The sequence below is a fragment of the Salmo salar genome, chromosome ssa01, assembly GCF_905237065.1.
Source record: "Salmo salar chromosome ssa01, Ssal_v3.1, whole genome shotgun sequence".
Taxonomy (NCBI): domain Eukaryota; kingdom Metazoa; phylum Chordata; class Actinopteri; order Salmoniformes; family Salmonidae; genus Salmo; species Salmo salar.
In genome coordinates this window covers 5,687,262-5,703,022 of record NC_059442.1, presented here as the reverse complement: position 1 = coordinate 5,703,022, position 15,761 = coordinate 5,687,262, and the positions used below count along the sequence as shown (strand labels likewise).

Below are 15,761 nucleotides of genomic sequence, written 5' to 3'. Positions count from 1 at the left end.
CATGGTGGTTCTACTGAGGTATTCAGGTACGCTGTTACACAACATGGTGGTTCTACTGAGGTATGCTGCTACACAACATGGTGGTTCTACTGAGGTATTCAGGTACGCTGTTACACAACATGGTGGTTCTACTGAGGTATGCTGTTACACAACATGGTGGTTCTACTGAGGTATTCAGGTACGCTGTTACACAACATGGTGGTTCTACTGAGGTATGCTGTTACACAACATGGTGGTTCTACTGAGGTATTCAGGTACGCTGTTACACAACATGGTGGTTCTACTGAGGTATGCTGTTACACAACATGGTGGTTCTACTGAGGTACGCTGTTACACAACATGGTGGTTCTACTGAGGTATGCTGTTACACAACATGGTGGTTCTACTGAGGTATTCAGGTACGCTGTTACACAACATGGTGGTTCTACTGAGGTACGCTGTTACACAACATGGTGGTTCTACTGAGGTATTCAGGTACGCTGTTACACAACATGGTGGTTCTACTGAGGTATTCAGGTACGCTGTTACACAACATGGTGGTTCTACTGAGGTACGCTGTTACACAACATGGTGGTTCTACTGAGGTATACAGGTACGCTGTTACACAACATGGTGGTTCTACTGAGGTATGCTGTTACACAACATGGTGGTTCTACTGAGGTATTCAGGTACACTGTTACACAACATGGTGGTTCTACTGAGGTACGCTGTTACACAACATAGTGGTTCTACTGAGGTATTCAGGTACGCTGTTACACAACATGGTGGTTCTACTGAGGTATACAGGTACGCTGTTACACAACATGGTGGTTCTACTGAGGTATTCAGGTACGCTGTTACACAACATGGTGGTTCTACTGAGGTACGCTGTTACACAACATGGTGGTTCTACTGAGGTACGCTATTACACAACATGGTGGTTCTACTGAGGTATTCAGGTACGCTGTTACACAACATGGTGGTTCTACTGAGGTATTCAGGTACGCTGTTACACAACATGGTGGTTCTACTGAGGTATTCAGGTACGCTGTTACACAACATGGTGGTTCTACTGAGGTACGCTGTTACACAACATGGTGGTTCTACTGAGGTATTCAGGTACGCTGTTACACAACATGGTGGTTCTACTGAGGTATTCAGGTACGCTGTTACACAACATGGTGGTTCTACTGAGGTATTCAGGTATGCTGTTACACAACATGGTGGTTCTACTGAGGTACGCTGTTACACAACATGGTGGTTCTACTGAGGTATTCAGGTACGCTGTTACACAACATGGTGGTTCTACTGGGGTATTCAGGTACGCTGTTACACAACATGGTGGTTCTACTGAGGTACGCTGTTACACAACATGGTGGTTCTACTGAGGTATTCAGGTACGCTGTTACACAACATGGTGGCTCTACTGAGGTATTCAGGTACGCTGTTACACAACATGGTGGTTCTACTGAGGTATGCTGTTACACAACATGGTGGTTCTACTGAGGTACGCTGTTACACAACATGGAGGTTCTACTGAGGTATGCTGTTACACAACATGGTGGTTCTACTGAGGTATTCAGGTACGCTGTTACACAACATGGTGGTTCTACTGAGGTATGCTGTTACACAACATGGTGGTTCTACTGAGGTACGCTGTTACACAACATGGTGGTTCTACTGAGGTATGCTGTTACACAACATGGTGGTTCTACTGAGGTATTCAGGTACGCTGTTACACAACATGGTGGTTCTACTGAGGTACGCTGTTACACAACATGGTGGTTCTACTGAGGTATTCAGGTACGCTGTTACACAACATGGTGGTTCTACTGAGGTATTCAGGTACGCTGTTACACAACATGGTGGTTCTACTGAGGTACGCTGTTACACAACATGGTGGTTCTACTGAGGTATACAGGTACGCTGTTACACAACATGGTGGTTCTACTGAGGTATGCTGTTACACAACATGGTGGTTCTACTGAGGTATTCAGGTACACTGTTACACAACATGGTGGTTCTACTGAGGTATGCTGTTACACAACATAGTGGTTCTACTGAGGTATTCAGGTACGCTGTTACACAACATGGTGGTTCTACTGAGGTATACAGGTACGCTGTTACACAAAGCTCTGCAGGGGGAGGAACTAGATTAAATGCACAGGTAGGCAGCTGTGACCCAATACGGTGGTTCTACCCAGGCATGGCTACTGAGGTAGGCAGCTGTGACCCAGTACAGTGGTTCTACCCAGGCATGGCTACTGAGGTAGGCAGCTGTGACCCAGTACAGTGGTTCTACCCGGGCATGGCTACTGAGGTAGGCAGCTGTGACCCAGTACAGTGGTTCGACCCAGGCATGGCTACTGAGGTAGGCTTTGACACAGTACAGTGGTTCTACCCAGGCATGGCTACTGAGGTAGGCAGCTGTGACCCAGTACAGTGGTTCTACCGGGCATGGCTACTGAGGTAGGCAGCTGTGACCCAGTACAGTGGTTCTACCCAGGCATGGCTACTGAGGTAGGCTTTGACACAGTACAGTGGTTCTACCCGGGCATAGCTACTGAGGTAGGCAGCTGTGACCCAATACAGTGGTTCTACCCGGGCATGGCTACTGAGGTAGGCAGCTGTGACCCAATACAGTGGTTCTACCCGGGCATGGCTACTGAGGTAGGCAGCTGTGACCCAATACAGTGGTTCGACCCGGGCATGGCTACTGAGGTAGGCAGCTGTGACCCAGTACAGTGGTTCGACCCAGGCATGGCTACTGAGGTAGGCAGCTGTGACACAGTACAGTGGTTCCTCCCAGGCATGGCTACTGAGGTAGGCTTTGACACAGTACAGTGGTTCCTCCCAGGCATGGCTACTGAGGTAGGCTTTGACACAGTACAGTGGTTCTACCCGGGCATGGCTACTGAGGTAGGCTTTGACACAGTACAGTGGTTCTACCCGGGCATAGCTACTGAGGTAGGCAGCTGTGACCCAATACAGTGGTTCTACCCGGGCATGGCTACTGAGGTAGGCAGCTGTGACCCAATACAGTGGTTCTACCCGGGCATGGCTACTGAGGTAGGCAGCTGTGACCCAATACAGTGGTTCGACCCGGGCATGGCTACTGAGGTAGGCAGCTGTGACCCAGTACAGTGGTTCGACCCAGGCATGGCTACTGAGGTAGGCAGCTGTGACACAGTACAGTGGTTCCTCCCAGGCATGGCTACTGAGGTAGGCTTTGACACAGTACAGTGGTTCCTCCCAGGCATGGCTACTGAGGTAGGCAGCTGTGACACAGTACAGTGGTTCCTCCCAGGCATGGCTACTGAGGTAGGCTTTGACACAGTACAGTGGTTCCTCCCAGGCATGGCTACTGAGGTAGGCTTTGACACAGTACAGTGGTTCCTCCCAGGCATGGCTACTGAGGTAGGCTTTGACACAGTACAGTGGTTCTACCCGGGCATGGCTACTGAGGTAGGCTTTGACACAGTACAGCTCTTTGCTCTAGTTTGGGTTAACAGTCGTGGTTCCATTCCATCCGAATCAGCCTTTCTGGCAGCCTGGTAAAACAGTAGATCAAATGGTCAGATGCGTATCGACACAGTCTCAGACCACGGTTCTGTAGGAATCCATTATTCAGCCAGCCGGGCAGAGCACTGAGCAGAGGGTAAAAGAGACTAGTAGTTAATCTTGTAAGGTACATTTTCTCTGCATAAAGCAGGCGCCAATTAGATCAAAATTGTATCAAAGAGCTCTTTACCAAAGTGCCATGTAGTACTCTGAACTGCATTACTGCTTGTGAAATGTGAAGACCACAATAAAAAATAAAAATGGATGGATGATTTAACAACCCTGGCAGCTTGTGACGTGATATTCTACAGCTTGCTTCAGCAGCATTAGGTTAATTTGTCTGTGTGTGTGTGTGTGTGTGTGTGTGTGTGTGTGTGTGTGTGTGTGTGTGTGTGTGTTTGTGCTTTCTAGATACCTATTCAGAGGAGGAGTATGAGAGTTTCTCTTCAGAGCAGGAGGCCAGCGATGATGCTGTTCAGGGTCAGGTCAGTACAAATACAGTCCGATACGTTATCCTCGCTGAGGCCGAACAGACGGGAGAAACACAGAGGTGTATTCATTCGTTTTGCAACGTAACAAAACATTTAGCAACGGAAAAGTAGTCCTTCCTTATTTCATCATTTTTGCTTCTGTTTGGTTCTGTTTGTTGGCTTCTGTTTGGTTCTGCTGGCTCTGTTTGGTTCTGTTGGCTCTGTTTGGTTCTGTTTGTTGGCTTCTGTTTGGTTCTGCTGGCTCTGTTTGGTTCTGTTGGCTTCTGTTTGGTTCTGTTGGCTCTGTTTGGTTCTGTTGGCTTCTGTTTGGTTCTGTTGGCTCTGTTTGGTTCTGTTTGGTTCTGTTTGGTTCTGTTTGGTTCTGCTGGCTCTGTTTGGTTCTGTTTGTTGGCTTCTGTTTGGTTCTGTTTGTTGGCTCTGTTTGGTTCTGTTGGCTCTGTTTGGTTCTGTTGGCTCTGTTTGGTTCTGTTTGGTTCTGTTTGGTTCTGCTGGCTCTGTTTGGTTCTGTTGGCTCTGTTTGGTTCTGTTGGCTCTGTTTGGTTCTGTTTGGTTCTGTTGGCTCTGTTTGGTTCTGTTTGTTGGCTCTGTTTGGTTCTGTTTGTTGGCTCTGTTTGGTTCTGTTGGCTCTGTTTGGTTCTGTTGGCTCTGTTTGATTCTGTTGGCTTCTGTTTGGTTCTGTTGGCTCTGTTTGGTTCTGTTGGCTCTGTTTGGTTCTGTTGGCTTCTGTTTGGTTCTGTTGGCTCTGTTTGGTTCTGCTGGCTCTGTTTGGTTCTGTTTGTTGGCACTGTTTGGTTCTGTTGGCTCTGTTTGGTTCTGTTGGCTCTGTTTGATTCTGTTGGCTTCTGTTTGGTTCTGTTGGCTTCTGTTTGGTTCTGTTTGTTGGCTTCTGTTTGGTTCTGTTGGCTCTGTTTGGTTCTGTTGGCTTCTGTTTGGTTCTGTTGGCTCTGTTTGGTTCTGTTTGTTGGCTCTGTTTGGTTCTGTTGGCTCTGTTTGGTTCTGTTTGTTGGCTTCTGTTTGGTTCTGTTGGCTCTGTTTGGTTCTGTTGGCTCTGTTTGGTTCTGTTGGCTCTGTTTGGTTCTGTTGGCTCTGTTTGGTTCTGTTTGTTGGCTTCTGTTTGGTTCTGTTGGCTCTGTTTGGTTCTGTTGGCTCTGTTTGGTTCTGTTTGTTGGCTTCTGTTTGGTTCTGTTGGCTCCGTTTGGTTCTGTTGGCTCTGTTTGGTTCTGTTTGTTGGCTCTGTTTGGTTCTGTTTGTTGGGTTCTGTTGGCTTCCTAGTGAATATACCCCTGGAGTGGGTTGTTATACTGTACAGTCGTGGCCAAAAGTTTTGAGAATGACACAAATATTAATTATCACAAAGTCTGCTGCCTCAGTTTGTATGATGGCAATTGGCATATACTCCAGAATGTTATGAAGAGTGATCAGATGAAATGCAATTAATTGCAAAGTCCCTCTTTGCCATGCAAATGAACTGAATCCCCCAAAAAACATTTCCACTGCATTTCAGCCCTGCCACAAAAGGACCAGCTGACATCATGTCAGTGATTCTCTCGTTAACACAGGTGTGAGTGTTGACGAGGACAAGGCTGGAGATCACTCTGTCATGCTGATTGAGTTCGAATAACAGACTGGAAGCTTCAAAAGGAGGGTGGTGCTTGGAATCATTGTTCTTCCTCTGTCAACCATGGTTACCTGCAAGGAAACACGTGCCGTCATCATTGCTTTGCACAAAAAAGGCTTCACAGGCAAGGATATTACTGCCAGTAAGATTGCACCTAAATCAACCATTTATCGGATCATCAAGAACTTCAAGGAGAGCGGTTCAAATGTTGTGAAGAAGGCTTCAGGGCGCCCAAGAAAGTCCAGCAAGCGCCAGGACCGTCTCCTAAAGTTGATTCAGCTGCGGGATCGGGGAAACACCAGCACAGAGCTTGCTCAGGAATGGCAGCAGGCAGGTGTGAGTGCACCTGCACGCACAGTGAGGCGAAAACCTTTGGAGGATGGCCTCGTGTCAAGAAGGGCAGCAAAGAAGCCACTTCTCTCCAGGAAAAACATCAGGGACAGACTGATATTCTGCAAAAGGTACAGGAATTGGACTGCTGAGGACTGGGTTAAAGTAATTTTCTCTGATGAATCCCCTTTCCGATTGTTTGGGGCATCCGGAAAAAAGCTTGTCTGGAGAAGACACGGTGAGCGCTCCCATCAGTCCTGTGTCATGCCAACAGTAAAGCATCCTGAGACCATTCATGTGTGGGGTTGCTTCTCAGCCAAGGGAGTGGGCTCACTCACAATTTTGTCTAAGAACACAGCCATGAATAAAGAATGTTACCAACACATCCTCCGAGAGCAACTTCTCCCAACCATCCAGGAACAGTTTGGTGACGACCAATGCCTTTTCCAGCGTGATGGAGCACCTTGCCATAAGGCAAAAGTGATAACTAAGTGGCTCGGGGAACAAAACATTGATATTTTGGGTCCATGGCCAGGAAACTCCCCAGACCTTAATCCCATTGAGAATTTGTGGTCAATCCTCAAGAGGCGGGTGGACAAACAAAAACCCACAAATTCTGACAAACTCCAAGCATTGATTATGCAAGAATGGGCTGCCATCAGTCAGGATGTGGCCCAGAAGTTAATTGACAGCATGCCAGGGCGGATTGCAGAGGTCTTGAAAAAGAAGGGTCAACACTGCAAATATTGACTCTTTGCATCAACTTCATGTAATTGTCAATAAAAGCCTTTGACACTTATGAAATGCTTGTAATTATACTTCAGTATTCCACAGTAACATCTGACAAAAATATCTAAAGACACTGAAGCAACAAACTTTGTAGAAATTAATATTTGTGTCATTCTCAAAACTTTTAGCCACGACTGTATATGTTTGACAACCTGCCCTGCCTGTGTTTTAACCCAGTGTACTGTTTACATATTTATCCCCAGGACCTTGAGGATGATGAGTATGATGTGAGGAAGCCTAAGAAGCACAGGAGGTCTATCGTGAGGACTGCCTCAATTACCAGGGTAAGAGATGGTAGCAAAGTCCTCCAGACATCTTGTTGTGTTGTGTAAACATTAAGCTTAGCCAAGCTGAGGTTTATGGATAAGCCTTATCTTATTGTATTGGAAATAAGATTAGATACAATGTTTTTGTTTGAGATTTGTTTCCTGCTAAAAACAAAAAGCATTCGGTGGTAATTCACAATGTTCCAGTGTGTTTTTTGGGGTGGGGGGGTTTTCTGCCTAAGATGCTGCCTGCTGGTCAAACGGCAGCGTTGCCATGGTTTTTATTTCACCTTTATTTAACATGGTCCCACTTCCTTCAGGGTTGTTTTTAAAGGTGCAATATACAGAAATATTTCTGCCATTGCCTGGTTGTGAATCATTGCACCATCTAATCCACTGCGAAAATGTATTTGCAATATCCCCAACAATTTCATATTTTCAGCCGTTTGAAAGCTGGTGTAAATTAAAAAAAAAAAAACGCAAAAATTAACTTAAGGACAGGAAGCATAGAAATAGAGCACATCCTGTAGAACAGATCTGCCTTCTCAGACATCCTTTCAATGAGAATGACAGATCTATAACTCACATTTCTATGTTAATCTAGTTCGGTTCGCCCCAGAAAAAAGCTACATATTTGTTGTTGGAAATCCTTTAGGCAACTGATTTACTGTCCCGGTTGTTGTTAGCCTGGGTACCAGTCTGTCTGTGTGTGGTGTGTGTGCTATTATTCCACGCGTAAACAGACCCAGGCTAGGTCTTTGTGACGGGTCTGTCTGTTTGATGAGGAGTTGTTTCTGTGTCCTCTTTTAGCAGCAGAACTTTAAACAGAGACTGGTGGCCCTGATCAAGAGGTTCCGAGTCTCAGACGAGGTAACAACCTGTCCAGCTGTTATACTAACCAGGGTTGGGGTCAATTCCATTTCTATTCCAGTCAATTCAGAAATTAAACCCAGTTCTAAAGGTTCCTCATTGAAAAGCATTGAAGAGAATTGGAATTTCAGTGTACTTCCTTAATTGACTGGAATTTAAATGGAATTGACCCCAACCCTGATACTCTGTTTTAAACGAGGTAACCCAACCCTGATACTCTGTTTTAAACGAGGTAACCCAACCCTGATACTCTGTTTTAAACGAGGTAACCCAACCCTGATACTCTGTTTTAAACGAGGTAACCCAACCCTGATACTCTGTTTTAAACGAGGTAACCCAACCCTGATACTCTGTTTTAAACGAGGTAACCCAACCCTGAAACTGTTTTAAACGAGGTAACCCAACCCTGATACTCTGTTTTAAACGAGGTAACCCAACCCTGATACTCTGTTTTAAACGAGGTAACCCAACCCTGATACTCTGTTTTAAACGAGGTAACCCAACCCTGATACTCTGTTTTAAACGAGGTAACCCAACCCTGATACTCTGTTTTAAACGAGGTAACCCAACCCTGATACTCTGTTTTAAACGAGGTAACCCAACCCTGATACTCTGTTTTAAACGAGGTAACCCAACCCTGATACTCTGTTTTAAACGAGGTAACCCAACCCTGATACTCTGTTTTAAACGAGGTAACCCAACCCTGATACTCTGTTTTAAACGAGGTAACCCAACCCTGATACTCTGTTTTAAACGAGGTAACCCAACCCTGATACTCTGTTTTAAACGAGGTAACCCAACCCTGATACTCTGTTTTAAACGAGGTAACCCAACCCTGATACTCTGTTTTAAACGAGGTAACCCAACCCTGATACTCTGTTTTAAACGAGGTAACCCAACCCTGATACTCTGTTTTAAACGAGGTAACCCAACCCTGATACTCTGTTTTAAACGAGGTAACCCAACCCTGATACTCTGTTTTAAACGAGGTAACCCAACCCTGATACTCTGTTTTAAACGAGGTAACCCAACCCTGATACTCTGTTTTAAACGAGGTAACATTAAGCATTTCTAAGTGTCATATCACTTACTTCAAACTGCTAGGGTCCTTTTCATTAATTTTCTCAGTAGATGTATGCAACTGTTAAACATCTGTTATCTTGTGTGATAACTTTCTTTCTTACTTCTTGTCTCTGTGTCTTTCTATCTGTGTGCGTTTTCCGCGCGCGCGTGTGTGTGGGGGTGGGTTCCCCTGCATGCTCCCGCGTATGCGTGTGTCTCTGCGTCTATCTGAATGTTCCAGGTGTTGGACTCGGAGCAGGACCCGGCTGAGCCCCCTCCAGAGGTAGAGGAGGATCTGGACCTCGAGAGTCTGGAGTTTGAGAATCCCAGTGACAGTGGACCAGAACTTGACGATGACGACAGTGTTCTCAGCACCCCGAAACCTAAACTCAAGTGAGTGGGAGGAGAGCTATCAGTGTGTGTATTAAGTGGTCCCGTGTGGCTCAGTTGGTAGAGCACGGTGTTTGCAACGCCAGGGTTGTGGGTTCGATTCCCACGGGGGACCAGTACGGAAAACAAACGTATGAAATGTATGCATTCACTACTGTAAGTCGTTCTGGATAAGAGCGTCTGCTAAATGACTAAAAATGTAAAAATGTAAATGTAAAATTAAGTGATTTTCTTTTTCCCCCCCAGAGATAGGGCTGTAGACTCTCGTAACACCATAGCAGTCTACACTACAGACATATTTCAGGGCAATGAGGGACTCCAGTGACTCTTTTCAGATGTATTTATTTCTGATGCTTTCTCTTTCAGGCCGTATTTTGAGGGTCTCTCCCTCTCTAGTTCTCAGACAGATATTGGCAGCATCCACAGCAGCCGGAGTCACAGAGAACCACCAAGTCCGGTGAGAACAACTGACTTTGCCATTCACTATATCCTGGATGAGACTGTCACCCTCTCAGCCCAGGACCATAATATACCCTGGATGAGACTGTCACCCTCCCAGGACCATAATATACCCTGGATGAGACTGTCACCCTCCCAGGACCATAATATACCCTGGATGAGACTGTCACCCTCTCAGCCCAGGACCATAATATACCCTGGATGAGACTGTAACCCTCTCAGCCCAGGACCATAATATACCCTGGATGAGACTGTAACCCTCTCAGCCCAGGACCATAATATACCCTGGATGAGACTGTCACCCTCCCAGGACCATAATATACCCTGGCTGAGACTGTCACCCTCTCAGCCCAGGACCATAATATACCCTGGATGAGACTGTAACCCTCTCAGCCCAGGACCATAATATACCCTGGATGAGACTGTCACCCTCTCAGCCCAGGACCATAATATACCCTGGATGAGACTGTCACCCTCCCAGGACCATAATATACCCTGGATGAGACTGTCACCCTCCCAGGACCATAATATACCCTGGATGAGACTGTCACCCTCCCAGCCCAGGACCATAATATACCCTGGATGAGACTGTCACCCTCTCAGCCCAGGACCATAATATACCCTGGATGAGACTGTCACCCTCCCAGGACATAATAAACCCTGGATGAGACTGTCACCCTCCCAGGACATAATATACCCTGGATGAGATCCATCAGACAACCTAGCTATTCTGTTAGTTATACTGTTAGCTATACTGCTAGCTATACTGCTAGCTATTCTGTTAGTTATACTGCTAGCTATACTGCTAGCTATTCTGTTAGTTATACTGCTAGCTATACTGCTAGCTATAATTCTAGCTATAATTCTAGCTATTCTGTTAGTTATACTGTTAGTTATACTGCTAGCTATACTGCTAGCTATTCTGTTAGTTATACTGCTAGCTATACTGCTAGCTATACTGTTAGCTATACTGTTAGCTATACTGCTAGCTACAGTTGAAGTCGGAAGTTTACATACACTTAGGTTGGAGTCATTAAAACTCGTTTTTCAACCACTCCACACATTTCTTGTTAACAAACTATAGTTTTGGACAGTTAGGACATCTCCTTTGTGCATGACACAAGTAATTTTTCCATTAATTGTTTACATATAGATTATTTCACTTATAATTCACTGAATCACAATTCCGGTGGGTCAGAAGTTTACATACACTAAGTTGACTGTGCCTTTAAACGGCTTGGAAAATTCCAGAAAATGATGTCATGGCTTTAGAAGCTTCTGATAGGCTAATTGATATCATTCGAGTCAATTGGAGGTGTACCTGTGGATGTATTTCAAGGCCTACCTTCAAACTCAGTGCCTCTTTGCTTGACATGGGAAAATCAAAAGAAATCAGGCAAGACCTCAGAAATATAATTGTAGACCTCCACAAGTCTGGTTCATCCTTGGGAGCAATTTCCACACGCCTGAAGGTAACATGTTCATCTGTACAAACAATAGTACACAAGTATAAACACCATGGGACCACGCAGCCGTCATACCGCTCAGGAAGGAGACGTGTTCTGTCTCCTAGAGATGAACGTACTTTGGTGCGAAAAGTGCAAATCAATCCCAGAACAACAGCAAAGGACGTTGTGAAGATGCTGGAGGAAACAGGTACAAAAGTATCTTCATCCACAGTAAAACGAGTCCTATATCGACATAACCTGAGAGGCCGCTCAGCAAGGAAGAAGCCACTGCTCCAAAACCACCATAAAAAAGACAGACTACGGTTTGCAACTGCACATGGGGACAAAGATTGTACTTTTGGGAGAAATGTCCTCTGGTCTGATTAAACAAAAATAGAACTGTTTGGCCATAATGACCATCGTTATGTTTGGAGGAAAAAGTGGGAGGCTTGCAAGCCGAAGAACACCATCCCAACTGTGAAGCACGGGGGTGGCAGCATCATGTTGTGGGGGTGCTTTGCTGCAGGAGGGACTGGTGCACTTCACAAAATAGATGGCATCATGAGGCAGGAAAATGATGTGCATATATTGAAACAACATCTCAAGACATCAGTCAGGAAGTTAAAGCTTGGTCGCAAATGGGTCTTCCAAATGGACAATGACCCCAAGCATACTTCCAAAGTTGTGGCAAAATGGCTTCAGGACAACAAAGTCAAGGTATTGTAGTGGCCATCACAAAGCCCTGACCTCAACCTATAGAGAATTTGTGGGCAGAACTGAAAAGTGTGTGCGAGCAAGGAGGCCTACAAACCTGACTCAGTTACAGCAGCTCTGTCAGGAGGAATAGGCCAAAATTCACCCAACTTATTGTGGGAAGCTTGTGGAAGGCTACGCGAAACGTTTGACCCAAGACAAACAGTTTACAGGCAATGCTACCAAATACTAATTTAGTGTATGTAAACTTCTGACCCACTGGGGGAATGTGATGAAATAAATAAAAGCTGAAATAAATCATTCTCTCTACTGTTATTCTGACATTTCACATTCTTAAAAGAAAGTGGTGATCGTAAGACAGGGAATTTTTACTAGGATTAAATGTCAGCAATTGTGAAAAACTGAATTTAAATGTATTTGCTAAGGTGTATGTAAACTTCCGATTTCAACTGTATATTGCTAGCTATACTGTTTTAGCTATACTGTTTTAGCTATATTGCTAGCTTTACTGCTAGCTATATTGTTAGCTATACTATTAGCTATACTGTTGTAGCTATACTGCTCTAGCTATACTGTTGTAGCTATACTGTTGTAGCTTTAGTGTTGTAGCTATAGTGTTGTAGCTATAGTGTTGTAGCTATACTGTTGTAGGTATACTGTTGTAGCTATAGTGTTGTAGCTATAGTGTTGTAGCTATACTGGTGCAGCTATACTGTTGTAGCTATACTGTTGTAGCTATACTGCTGTAGCTATAGTGTTGTAGCTATACTGCTGTAGCTATACTGTTGTAGCTATAGTGTTGTAGCTATAGTGTTGTAGCTATAGTGTTGTAGCTATACTGTTGTAGCTATAGGGTTGTAGCTGTAGGGTTGTAGCTATAGTGTTGTAGCTATACTGTTGTAGCTATAGTGTTGTAGCTATAGTGCTGTAGCTATAGTGTTGTAGTTATACTGTTGTAGCTATAGTGTTGTAGCTATAGTGTTGTAGCTATACTGTTGTAGCTATACTGTTGTAGCTATACTGCTGTAGCTATACTGTTGTAGCTATACTGCTGTAGCTATACTGCTGTAGCTATAGTGCTGTAGCTATAGTGTTGTAGCTATAGTGTTGTAGCTATAGTGTTGTAGCTATAGTGTTGTAGCTATACTGCTGTAGCTATACTGCTATAGTGCTGTAGCTATAGTGTTGTAGCTATAGTGTTGTAGCTATAGTGTTGTAGCTATAGGGTTGTAGCTATAGGGTTGTAGCTATACTGTTGTAGCTATAGGGTTGTAGCTATAGGGTTGTAGCTATACTGACTGTTGTAGCTATAGGGTTGTAGCTAAATTGTTGTAGCTATACACCTCCCTCGCAAATTGTAATCCTCCTCTCTTCCCTTTTCCCTCCAGATGGACCCAGACAAGACTAAGAGCAGCGGAGACAAGTTCCAGGTGGACAATGTCTCAGATAACGCTTCTCTTGTAAGTATTCTCAAACAACTGCCATCCATCCATCCATTTGATGGTAGATACTGTAGCACTATTATCCCCTGGTCACTGGGTCGTGGTCAAGTCTTCCTTATTGAAGTTATTTTATCTCACTCCAGTAAAGTACATATCGGATTAAAACATTTCATGACAGACCAGAACATTTGTCGGTAAACTTTCCAAATGTCGACAAAACAAAATACACCAGACAAAGTGGGATCTTTTTGTGTCTGTAAAATGAATAAGGCAATAAATTACAGTGCATACTCCTTTATGCGCAAATATTGATATGACTGTCATATCGAAGTAAACTTGGAGTCACTCGTTATGTTGTGATGAACTTTACAGGGTGGTGAAAGTGTACGATGAGCTTCATGCTCCTCACCAATAAATATTCAGGGTGTTATTCTGGTGACATGAAGATCGATGCTTGGCTGCCGTTTTTGAGAAATTTAAAATAATCTCAGTCTTTAGTCCATAATAATCTCATTATGTAGGCTATACCCGCACTGTATCTGCCAGCTGTTGGCTAGAGCACAGGGACCATTACCAGAGTGGACACATTCGCTATATAACACAATATTCATTGTGACAAAACCATCAGTAAAGCCGATTTTTTTTTTTTTTTTACATTTATTTTACTGCAAAATGTATTTTTATGTGCGCTATGTCATCATGCACTTTTATCCACAAAAAAAAATACATTTGATGGAAACACAACTCTAGTGGGAAAATGTGCAAATTGTTTTCATGCAGATGGTAGAATATTCACATGAAAATCTGTCACCAGCTGGATGGAAACCTAGCTAGTGAGAGTAACCTGTATAAATGACAAAAATAAACTAGATACTACCACCTGCCTTTGTGTCTCATCCCTGTATTTGCTCCGTCCCAGCAGGAGGAGCAACCAGAGGCAGTAACCCCCACTACAGAGCTGGAGATGGACAACATGGACACCTTCCTGGAGAAACTGCCCCCTACTGGCAAGATGAAGAAGACAGAGTCCCTCATCATCCCTTCCAACAGATGGTAAATACTGGCTAACTCTTTCAATTCATCTTTCAATGATTCCTCGCATATTATCTCCTCCTTCTCAAGCGTTATTGGAGAAGGTCCATGGTCCCTCTCTTCAGACCTTCTTATCCAGTGTGTTTTGAGGAGGTGAGAAGACAGGATGCAAGGAATCGAGAAAAGATGAATTGAGAAAGAGCCTCTGATTCCCTCTCTCAAACCTCGGCTAGATACAGCATGTTCTCACGTTCAGCTTGCTTCAGTCCAGGCACCTTGGTAGGAAAGAAAGGTGGCGACAGCATTTATTTTTCTCTCCAATCCACTCTCACCATCCAGCCGACCATGATCTCTGGGATTATTAAAGATGTCACGAGGTTTTTTTCTGCATCGAGGTAGCATACACAAATGTTTCGGCTTAACAGCCTTCTCCAGGTTGTAGGTTCCTTGCTCTTGAGAATTCCCTCACACCTCCCAACCTTTTGTCTTTCATAATTTCTAGCTCAAACACCACATGTCCTTCTCTCTTTTCTCCAATTGATGAAACAATAGCTATTTTTCCCTCTTTCCTATGGCTGTTTCTAGGATGACATTTCTGGTGGGCAGACAGAACTTTTGTCTTTCTGAGCTAATATCCTGGAATTTTGTAGTTTAACATGACTCGACCACAATCATTTTGGTGGCAACGCCCTAACCTGCATCCCCTCTAGAGCCGGCCCTGCTCTCTACTCATTTAGGGTCACACCTCACGCCCGTCTACCTGTGTCATTCCACACTCCCTAATTCAAATCTATCATCTTCCTTTCTTTTCTCCTCTACCTGAAGAAAACAAGCCCCCTTTCCTCCCTTCTGTCCTCACTTTAGTGTTCTGGTGTCTTCTCCAGGCAGGAAGCTAAGTTGGCAGGGAGGAGAGGGAGGAGTACTTCCCTAAAGGAGCGCCAGCCCAACAGGCCACAGAATGAGAGAGCCAACAGCCTGGATAACGAACGCTTGCTCGACACACGCTGCCATCTACAGGTAGGAGGAGCACACTGCAAGCAAACCAGATCAGTGGCTGTATGTATCAAGCATCACAGCTTAGGAGTGCTGATGTAGGATCAGTTTTGCCTTTTAGATCACAATAAATAACATTTACTAGATTAGCGCAGTGATGCAGAGGGGTTGTAGAGCATGCTGGTCTATAATTCTCTGAGAGGCTCTGTCTCTGTGGTATCCTCATTGTTAGAAAGGTGGGCCAGTAACCAGATGGTTTCTGGTTTGAATCCAGGGGAGAACAACTGCTCCCTCTTATTGAAGCCACGGTAGTTCAA

General features: G+C 44.6%; 1 protein-coding gene across 5 annotated transcripts in view; it reads left to right on the top strand.

The window, feature by feature from the left end:
* pacs2 (phosphofurin acidic cluster sorting protein 2) overlaps positions 1-15,761 on the top strand; it is a 195,448-nt gene that overhangs the window by 150,258 nt on the left and 29,429 nt on the right. For 4 of the 5 annotated variants that reach the window (XM_045708102.1, XM_045708173.1, XM_045708276.1 and 1 more), the window contains 8 exons: positions 3,952-4,025; positions 6,972-7,052; positions 7,845-7,904; positions 9,208-9,359; positions 9,723-9,813; positions 13,366-13,437; positions 14,339-14,472; positions 15,336-15,468. In XM_045708102.1, coding sequence (XP_045564058.1) covers positions 3,952-4,025; positions 6,972-7,052; positions 7,845-7,904; positions 9,208-9,359; positions 9,723-9,813; positions 13,366-13,437; positions 14,339-14,472; positions 15,336-15,468 — 797 coding nt within the window. The remainder of the gene's footprint in view (positions 1-3,951; positions 4,026-6,971; positions 7,053-7,844; positions 7,905-9,207; positions 9,360-9,722; positions 9,814-13,365; positions 13,438-14,338; positions 14,473-15,335; positions 15,469-15,761) is intronic. The other variant, XM_045708134.1, reaches the window with a different exon arrangement.